The 10,166-nt window shown below is 39.2% G+C and overlaps 1 protein-coding gene, 2 non-coding genes and 1 pseudogene across 3 annotated transcripts; all 4 read right to left on the bottom strand.

The window, feature by feature from the left end:
- Positions 1-233: 233 nt before the first annotated feature.
- On the bottom strand, positions 234-3,543 carry LOC123078022 (uncharacterized). Its single transcript, XM_044500406.1, has 4 exons — positions 3,213-3,543; positions 2,895-2,920; positions 534-746; positions 234-245 (listed from the first exon to the last, which is right to left on the bottom strand). The coding sequence occupies exons 1-4, from the start codon at positions 3,541-3,543 to the stop codon at positions 234-236; spliced, it is 582 nt and encodes a 193-aa protein (XP_044356341.1).
- On the bottom strand, positions 1,184-1,262 carry LOC123151142 (uncharacterized; annotated as a pseudogene).
- On the bottom strand, positions 1,437-1,520 carry LOC123151093 (small nucleolar RNA Z199). Its single transcript, XR_006475490.1, has one exon. It is a non-coding gene; the product is annotated as a small nucleolar RNA Z199 (small nucleolar RNA).
- LOC123151217 (small nucleolar RNA R64/Z200 family) lies at positions 1,605-1,701 on the bottom strand. The gene has a single exon (XR_006475549.1). It is a non-coding gene; the product is annotated as a small nucleolar RNA R64/Z200 family (small nucleolar RNA).
- Positions 3,544-10,166: the final 6,623 nt, after the last annotated feature.

The raw sequence follows: 10,166 nt of genomic DNA, 5'->3' as shown, positions 1-10,166 counted from the left end.
TTGTATTTGAGAAATGGAAAAAATTATAATGTTTGTTAAAGCAATATGGAAAATGATAATGTTTGTTAAAGAAATTAACAGGGCAGTAGCTCAACCTAAAGAAAGGCAGCAGAACTTATATGAAAGAAACTGAGTTGCAAGTGTATAAAGAGTGATTGATGATCCATTCCAGAGACATGGTAGTTTCTTCTAACATATTGTACTATCAAGTAAACTCTTACAAGAAAGATGCCCTAGTAAGTAAGCTGAATGGGTGACAAACTGAATAGTGAAACAAGTTGATAGTTGTAAACTATATTTTCTACGCACAGTGGAAATGAATGAATTTCAGATTATGTTGCATGCAAGAAGAGGAGCGGCAGTGCGCTCTAGCTAGTGTCCTTGCCAGCTTGTGCAAAACAAGCAGCATTCATCAGGAATAATTCATGGAGTAAGAAGAAATACAGAGACAGCATCATCATCCGATGATGCGCTAACCAATTAACGGCTTCCTTCGTCCAGATCACAGGTGGCGTGACAGAAGAAGAGGCTACCTGGACATCCTCGACAGCGGCACAGAGGTCGGGCGAGTCCTTGACGGCCTTGATGTGGTCAACGACGTTCAGCCTATCGATGATGCGCTCGAGCGGGTGGACCAAGTGCTCCCATGCAGGCTCCACGCCCTTCTCAAGTTCCTCCAGCTCGCCCTCCTGCATATAGAGAAACTTCATATGAGCTAGACTGAAACTCAACTTGTCAGTTGCCACCTACATAAAATAGTCAAGACTAGAGTCTAACTCAAATCAGGTATGCATTCTTTGGATGTTAAATGGAAGCTTTATATATATATATATATATATATATATATATGTGGCTATAAGGTTTGATGCAAACCAACCAAAGTTTTCATCTCCATTCTGAACAAATTAGATTGCAATGGAGTTGCTTAATACATATAGCATGATTGGTTTTCCGTTCTGAAACTGTAGAGATGATGTGCTTGGCTCATAATTCAGATATGATCGGTCTATAGAGATTCAGACTGCGCCACAAAGGCATGGTAACAACTGATGGATATACAAGTACTAAGACAATACTCCCTCAGTGTCAAAGAAACTCGTCTTAGAAATTGCATCAAGCAATTCATAAGAAAACAAGAACGTGAGCAGCATTGCAACAATACAATGGTTATTTGAAGATAAGAAATCATCAAACGTTAAACTACGTATCACAGGAGTATAACTCCTGCCATATTGTTGCAGTTTCTCATCATCACTTGAACCACAAATGAAATCAAGCAACACTTTAGATTGGAACTACAAGTGGTAAATATCTTTGTTGTGGAGATAGTTCAATTTATAAGCTCGTTCAAGAAAAAATATATTTGTTGTGAAGATAGCAAGACTTCCTTCAGTATGTGGATAGCATAGAAAGCCACAAACATAGCAGGGTGTTGAGGTACCATCAGGGACTTAAATACTAAGAATCAGAGGAGAAGAGCTCCATCATATTGTTGATGGTTTATTCCTCATCACTTGACCTTCAAACATATAAGCATGCATGGACATCAAGAAAAAAGGCTATAACAATTTATAGTTTGGCAACTATCGGTATGAAATGCAACATTATTGCTCAGAATATGAAATATCTTCTCATCGATGCCAAATGGCATCTCTGAAGTCTGACATACGCCATAGATTTCATGATTCATCACAGCATTTTGCAAACTGCGGAAACGACATTGAGAAACCAGATGCAACCGAGGATCTTGTGACCATAGACATCAGCATTCACTAATAATTCCCATTGGGAGATCAAACTATACATCCAACAAGCTACAACAACAGGGAATGCAAAAAAATTATGACCCGAGATGATGAATCAACTGGGAGAGAAAGAGGGGCAGCAGTATGGCCGTCAGGAGCAGCAGCAGTTTTCTGGTTAAGAGAAGATTAGGAGGAAGAGCAGAGAAGATTAGCAATGTCCTTGGCTCCATCCAGGGCCTGCAGGTGCAATGTTTTCTTGGGGTAGGCTGAAAGAAGGAATCGACAGTTGAGTTAGCACCGAGCATGCATGTTTTATTACAAAAAAGAAAAGCATGAGAAAACATTCCAAGTGTCAATTTATGCTGATTTTGAATCCAACAATCTAATCTAATAGATTTATAATGAAAAATATTGACTGTCATAGGAACACACTAGCCACACTATTATGAGAACTCACTTGTGTAGTTTCTAATTCAGAAGTTAGAATGGCTGCCACTTGACTCTGTATTTAGACTTGGATATATAGTTGTAGGAGCAGGGAGTGTGTGAACAGAGCCAGAGCAGAATTTTGTTAAGGGAGTCCCCGACACTAGCACTCATAGGATGCTATTGCTAACTACAGTAATTTTGTCACAGAAAACAAATTATCTACAAAAGTACGCAGCAAGCACTGCTTGTCAAAGCAAATGCATCTTGCACTTACAATAGCCCCATTTGTGCCAACTTAAATAGCATCTTCATTTTTGGAATCTGGCTCAAGATCAACATCCTCGTCTGAATCTTCAATGCTCTCAAATGTGCTGACTGCAGGAATAGAGGATTTTGGTGTCGTTGGTCTAACTAGAGACCCGACTTTTTTGTTTGCAGCTAGAGATATAGTGGGCTTGCTAGAGTGACTGGTAAAAAAGGGCAGCATTAGCATAAAGCGTCATGTGAAATGGCTTGCAGATTACAACTGTTACAAAACATGTTCCCTGGTGTTCAATGCTCAAAATTGCACGGGAAGCCATGTCATAATACACACTATACACTATTGTGTTTGTTTCTATTATTTCATCACTACACGCGAAACCATATTTGGAAACACTGAAAAGAGCTCATTTAAGTTATTAGGATGGACACATTTCCCAGATGCATAGTTTGGAGCACCTCAGGTTTTGCCAAAAGCTCAAACCCTACATAAATGAAGTGTACGATATGCGAATAGGAATAGGAACTAGGTAAGTGGTGAGTACTGAGCCACAATGGGATGGATAAATTAACCCGGCCGACGCTAACAACACTCTTGGTTGGAAAAAAAATCACCACCACTGACAAACTGCATCATAGCGCACTGAACTACTGAACATGTCACGCCGACAGGATCGGGCTTGTGAATAATCGATGCCTCACACTACCGCTAGCGCGCAGATACCGTGTCGATCACACAACTTGGGGTGGGGGATGCAGGCAAGGATCAGGACGTACCCTCTCGGCCAGTGTGGATCGGCGGGAGCCTCGGCGGGATGAGGAGGGTGCGACAATCATGGTCCCTGTGCGGGGGAGGGCCGATGCCGCCACCATCATCCTCCTCCTCCGCGTCCTCCCGGTCGCCGACGCTGTCCTCGGCTCCGTTCGGGAGCATGCATACGCGGCGGCGGTGGTCGCGGTCGAGGGAGTGGGCGAAGCGGAGGAGCTGGTCAAGGGTCTTGCGGTACATGCAGTAGGCGGATGCGGCGGCGAAGGAGGCACCAAAGAGCGCCGCGATGGCCAGGTAACACTCGTCGCCATAGTTTCTGGCTGCTCTGACTGGCGCCATGGGTGGTGGCTGGGTCAGAGATCGGGGAGAGGGAGAGAGAGGGAGATGGCGATGGAGGTGGTGGCGGCAGGGGGAGCGAGGGCGGCATGGCGGATTGGTGGTGGAGGCCGTGGTGGTGGGGGGTGAGGCAGCGGGGCGGGAAGGTCGGGGCTGGGAGGGAGAGCTAGGAGGGAAGGAGGCGACGGGGTTCGCCATCGGAGGGAGCAGGGAGGGGAGGCGTGCGCGGACGGCGAAGAGAGCGAGGGCAGAAAGAATGGAGGCGGGGGGTGGTGGATGTAAAATGACCACGAGGATTAGGGTTTCGGCTTAGGTGGGCTTGGGGTGAGGACTATCGTCGGATCAGAGAGCATCCGACGGTGTTCCATCCATGATCCGCGTGAAATGCCCACAGACCAATCAAAATGCAGCACACGCGTACGATGTCATGACCATCTAAATTGGTCGTAATTGACTAAAAAATTGGTCGTAGTTGATTAAAAATTCATTTTCCATTTTTCAAGTGCCCAAAATGAGTTTTTTGTGAAGGACCTATAATATATTTGTTGCAAAATTGGACAAAATCAATTTTCTAAAATATTAGAACATATTTAATGTATAATCGACCAAATACTTGGATGTCAAAAGTTTTGATTCACCTCTCGTGAAAAAGACAAATTTCCGCTGATCCAGTTGGAAACGGGTCAAATTTGAACTGCAGCTGTAGTATAGTTTGTTCTTTACTTTTTCCAAAAATAATTTTTAGGTGCATAAGTATCTATTTAATCAGAGAAACACCAAAAGTTTTTCTAGATTCAACTAGTAGCTAGGAACGGTCATGCCCGCGGTTTTGACCCCATTTTGAAACGGGCATGAAAAAATCAAAAAAATCAAAAAATTGGAAAACCTCTGCATTGTGTCATTGCATGTGACCAAGTTCCCAGAAAAAATAATAAACTTGTAATACGGTAATTATTTGAAAAAAGTGTTCTCAGAAATGGGCTATCACATGTGAAGATTCATGAATTTCAAGCCAAATGATCAATCTTATAGCCACATTCATGGCATAGTTTGTTCAAATGATCTCATATTGTTCACAAGGGTGCATCTTGGAATGGCAAACAATGTTGCCTGAGGGAGTTTTCATTTTCTTTGCATGAAAAATTCATTTCCATTTTCCGAGTGCCTGAAATGAGTTCTTTTGTGAAGGACCTATAATATATTTGTTGCAAAATTGGACCAAATAAATTTTCTAAAATATTAGAACATATTTAATGTATAATTGACCAAATACTTGGATGTCAAAAGTTTTGATTCACCTCTCGTGAAAAAGACAAATATCCACCGATCTAGCCGGAAACAGGTCAAATTTGAACTGCAGTTGTCATATAGTTTCTTCTTTATTTTTTCCAAAACTAATTTTTAGGTGCATAAGTATCTATTTAATCAGAGAAACACCAAAAGTTTTTCAAGATTCAACTAGTAGCTAGGAACGGTCACGCCCGCGGTTTTGACCGCATTTTGAAACGGGCATGAAAAATTCAAAAAAAATCAAAAAAATTGGAAAACCTCTGCATTGTGTCATTACATGTGACCAAGTTGCCAGAAAAAATAATAAACTTGTAATACGGTAATTATTTTAAAAAAGTGTTCTCAGAAATGGGCTATCACGTGTGAAGATTCATGAATTTCAAGCCAAATGATCAATCTTATAGCCACATTCATGGCATAGTTTGTTCAAATGATCTCATATTGTTCACAAGGGTGCATCTTGGAATGGCAAACAATGTTGCCTAAGGGAGTTTTCATTTTCTTTGCATGAAAAATTCATTTCCATTTTCCGACTGCCTGAAATGAGTTCTTTTGTGAAGGACCTATAATATATTTGTTGCAAAATTGGACCAAATCAATTTTCTAAAATATTAGCAAATATTTAATGTATAATTGACCAAATACTTGTATGTCAAAAGTTTTGATTCACCTCTCGTGAAAAAGACAAATATCCGCTGATCTAGCTGGAAACGGGTCAAATTTGAACTGCAGCTGTCATATAGTTTCTTCTTTATTTTTTCCAAAACTAATTTTTAGGTGCATAAGTATCTATTTAATCAGAGAAACACCAAAAGTTTTTCAAGATTCAACTAGTAGCTAGGAACGGTCACGCCCGCGGTTTTGACCGCATTTTGAAACGGGCATGAAAAATTCAAAAAAAATCAAAAAAATTGGAAAACATCTGCATTGTGTCATTACATGTGACCAAGTTGCCAGAAAAAAATAATAAACTTGTAATATGGTAATTATTTTAAAAAAGTGTTCTCAGAAATGGGCTATCACGTGTGAAGATTCATGAATTTCAAGCCAAATGATCAATCTTATAGCCACATTCATGGCAAAGTTTGTTCAAATGATCTCATATTGTTCACAAGAGTGCATCTTGGAATGGCAAACAATGTTGCCTAAGGGAGTTTTCATTTTCTTTGCATGAAAAATTCATTTCCATTTTCCGAGTGCCTGAAATGAGTTTTTTTGTGAAGGACCTACCATATATTTGTTGCAAAATTGGACCAAATAAATTTTCTAAAATATTAGAACATATTTAATGTATAATTGACCAAATACTTGGATGTCAAAAGTTTTGATTCACCTCTCATGAAAAAGACAAATATCCGTCGATCTAGCTGGAAACGGGTCAAATTTGAACTGCAACTATCATATAGTTTCTTCTTTATTTTTTCCAAAACTAATTTTTAGGTGCATAAGTATCTATTTAATCAGAGAAACACCAAAAGTTTTTCAAGATTCAACTAGTAGCTAGGAACGGTCACGCCCGCGGTTTTGACCGCATTTTGAAACGGGCATGAAAAATTCAAAAAAAATCAAAAAAATTGGAAAACATCTGCATTGCGTCATTACATGTGACCAAGTTGCCAGAAAAAATAATAAACTTGTAATACGGTAATTATTTTAAAAAAGTGTTCTCAGAAATGGGCTATCACGTGTGAAGATTCATGAATTTCAAGCCAAATGATCAATCTTATGGCCACATTCATGGCATAGTTTGTTCAAATGATCTCATATTGTTCACAAGGGTGCATCTTGGAATGGCAAACAATGTTGCCTAAGGGAGTTTTCATTTTCTTTGCACAAAAAATTCATTTCCATTTTCCGAGTGCCTGAAATGAGTTTTTTTGTGAAGGACCTACCATAGATTTGTTGCAAAATTGGACCAAATAAATTTTCAAAAATATTAGAACATATTTAATGTATAATTGACCAAATACTTGGATGTCAAAAGTTTTGATTCACCTCTCATGAAAAAGATAAATATCCGCCGATCTAGGAGGAAACGGGTCAAAATTGAACTGCAGCTATCATATAGTTTCTTCTTTATTTTTTCCAAAACTAATTTTTAGGTGCATAAGTATCTATTTAATCAGAGAAACACCAAAAGTTTTTCAAGATTCAACTAGTAGCTAGGAACGGTCACGCCCGCGGTTTTGACCGCATTTTGAAACGGGCATGAAAAATTCAAAAAAAATCAAAAAAATTGGAAAACCTCTGCATTGTATCATTACATGTGACCAAGTTGCCAGAAAAAATAATAAACTTGTAATACGGTAATTATTTTAAAAAAGTGTTCTCAGAAATGGGCTATCACGTGTGAAGATTCATGAATTTCAAGCCAAATGATCAATCTTATAGCCACATTCATGGCATAGTTTGTTCAAATGATCTCATATTGTTCACAAGGGTGCATCTTGGAATGGCAAACAATGTTGCCTAAGGGAGTTTTCATTTTCTTTGCACGAAAAATTCATTTCCATTTTCCGAGTGCCTGAAATGAGTTTTTTTGTGAAGGACCTACCATATATTTGTTGCAAACTTGGACCAAATAAATTTTCTAAAATACTAGGCCATATTTAATGCACAATTGACAAAATGGTTGGGTGTCAAAAGTTTTGATCCACCTCTGGTGAAAAAGACAAATTCCCATCGATTCAGTAGGAAGCGGGTCAAATTTGAACTGTAGCTACCTCATAGTTTGCTCTTTAGTTTTTCCAAAAATCATTTCTAGGTACATAAGTATCTATTTTATCAGAGAAACACCAAAAAAAATTCCAAGATTCAACCACTAGCTAGGAACGGTCATTCCCGCCGTTTTGACCACATTTTGAAACGGGCATGCAAAATTCAAAAAAAAATAAAAAAAATTGGAAAACCTTCGCATTGTTTCATCATATGTTGCCAAGTTCGCAGCAAAAATTATAAAATTGTAATACGGCAATTATTTTAAAAAGTGTTCTCATAAATGAGCTATCATGCGTGAAGATTCATGGTTTTCAAGCCAAATGATCAATCTTATGGCCACATTCATGGCATAGTTTGTTCAAATGATCTCATATTGTGCACAAGGGTGCATATTGGAATTCCAAACAATGTTGCCTAAGGGAGTTTTCATTTTCTTTGCAAGGAAAAATCATTTTCCATTTTTTGAGTGCCTAAAATGAGTTTTTTTGTGAAGGACCTAGCATATATTTGTTGCAAAATTGTACCAAATTAATTTTCTAAAATACTCGGACATATCTAATGCACAATTGACCAAATGGTTGGGTGTAAAAAGTTTTTTTTATCCACCTCTCATGAAAAAGACAAATTCCCGCCAATTCAGTAGGAAGCGGGTCAAATTTGAACTGCAGCTACCTCGTAGTTTGATCTTTATTTTTTTTCCAAAAATCATTTCTAGGTACATAAGTATCTATTTGATCAGAGAAACATCAAAAGTTTTCCAAGATTCAACCACTAGCTAGGAACGGTCAAGCCCGCCATTTTGACCGCATTTTGAAACGGGCATAAAAAATTCAGAAAAAAACAAAAAATTGGAAAACCTTCGCATTGTGTCATTATATGTGACCTAGTTTCCAGGAAAAATAATAAACTTGTAATACGGAAATTATTTTTAAAAAGTGTTCTCAAAAATGAGCTATCATGCGTGAAGATTCATGGCTTTCAAGCCAAATGATAAATCTTATGGCCACATTCATGGCATAGTTTGTTCAAATGATCTCATATTGTGCACAAGGGTGCATCTTGGAATTCTAAACAATGTTGCCTAAGGGAGTTTTCATTATCTTTACACGGAAAATTCATTTTCCATTTTCCGAGTGCCTGAAATGTATTTTTTTGTGAAGGACCTACCATATATTTGTTGCAAAATTGGACCAAATCAATTTTATAAAATCCTAGGCCATATTTAATGCACAATTGACAAAATGGTTGGGTGTCAAAAGTTTTGATCCACCTCTAGTGAAAAAGACAAATTGCCGCCGTTTCAGCAGGAAGCGGGTCAAATTTGAACTGCAGCTGCCTCATAGTTTGCTATTTATTTTTTCCAAAAAACATTTCTAGTTACATAAGTACCTATTTAATCATAAATACATGGTTTGGTGGCGATGCGTCGAGGTTTGGATAGTGGCCGAGGGCCCCAACTCTAGAGCGCGTAAACTCGCATGCCCGCCGCGTGGTCACCGTGTGACCGTGGCGTTGCCATGTGTTCTGTGCGGCCTAGGCATGTCTAGTGGGTTTCGCACTCCCTAGGTAGGTGCTACAAAGAAAATCACAACATAAGATTCTCACGAGGAGACCGATCGATGCTCAAACATGAATAAGCAGCCAAGTGTTTGATTAGCGGTACGAGAAATGCACATGGCTAATGGGCGTGAGTTTTGGCTGAGGATGATCAGTTACTAAGAGGACCGTCTTCACCAATTTTCAGCTCAAAAGGAGGAGCCTAGGTGGTACTTGCTTTGCAAAGTACAACACTGGACATAAATACGAATGTTGAAGCTGGGCTCAAAATAATGAATGGATTGAGCTGGCATTTGGTGGAGGATGGTTATTTGGGCATACGAAAGCACTGTAGAAAATGGATACCATTTGGACATGCCAAAGTGGTACTTCCTTCACAAAGTGTTTTTTTGAACAGAATAGGAAAATGAATATTTTTGAATTATTTTTGAACTAGGCAAGGAAGGTTTTTTACATATTTGACGAAGATATGACCCAAAGAGTTTATGAGATTTTTTTGGCAATTTTGGGAATGATAGAAATATAGGTTGCTTCACAACCTAGGGCAAAAACTACCACATGGACATGACACATAGGCAAAACTGATGAGGTGGAGCCTAGTCATAGCAACCCACCACAATTTACAAGGTTATGACCATATATATTGGTCATGATCAGCTAGAAATAAGGCAGCGGACCAGTGCTATCTGCTTTATGACCATTTCATGTAAGGAAATTATGACCTTTTTGACCAAGATGGTCCTTATAGTTTAGGGTTTGGAGCCCCCCGAACAACTTTTGACCAATTGGTCTGAAATGGTCATAGATCCATGACAAATTCTTCCAAGGTCACTGACAGAAGGTCACTAGTTGACATATTTCTTGTAGTGATGGGCCTTCTATGGGCCGTAGGGTCCATGGGCCTTCTACGGGCCGTAGGATCCATGGGCCTTCTACGGGGCGTATCATCATTTCGCCAATCATGGGCCGTACTATTCGTGGACCATAACGGGTCGTTAATAGGCCGTATTTGATAATTGTATGAAAATAGCCCAACGGGTTTTTTTGACATGAAAACGGTC

This window comes from Triticum aestivum, chromosome 1B, assembly GCF_018294505.1.
Source record: "Triticum aestivum cultivar Chinese Spring chromosome 1B, IWGSC CS RefSeq v2.1, whole genome shotgun sequence".
In the NCBI taxonomy this organism is placed as follows: Eukaryota; Viridiplantae; Streptophyta; class Magnoliopsida; order Poales; family Poaceae; genus Triticum; species Triticum aestivum.
This window is presented reverse-complemented; position numbering and strand designations above follow the sequence as displayed.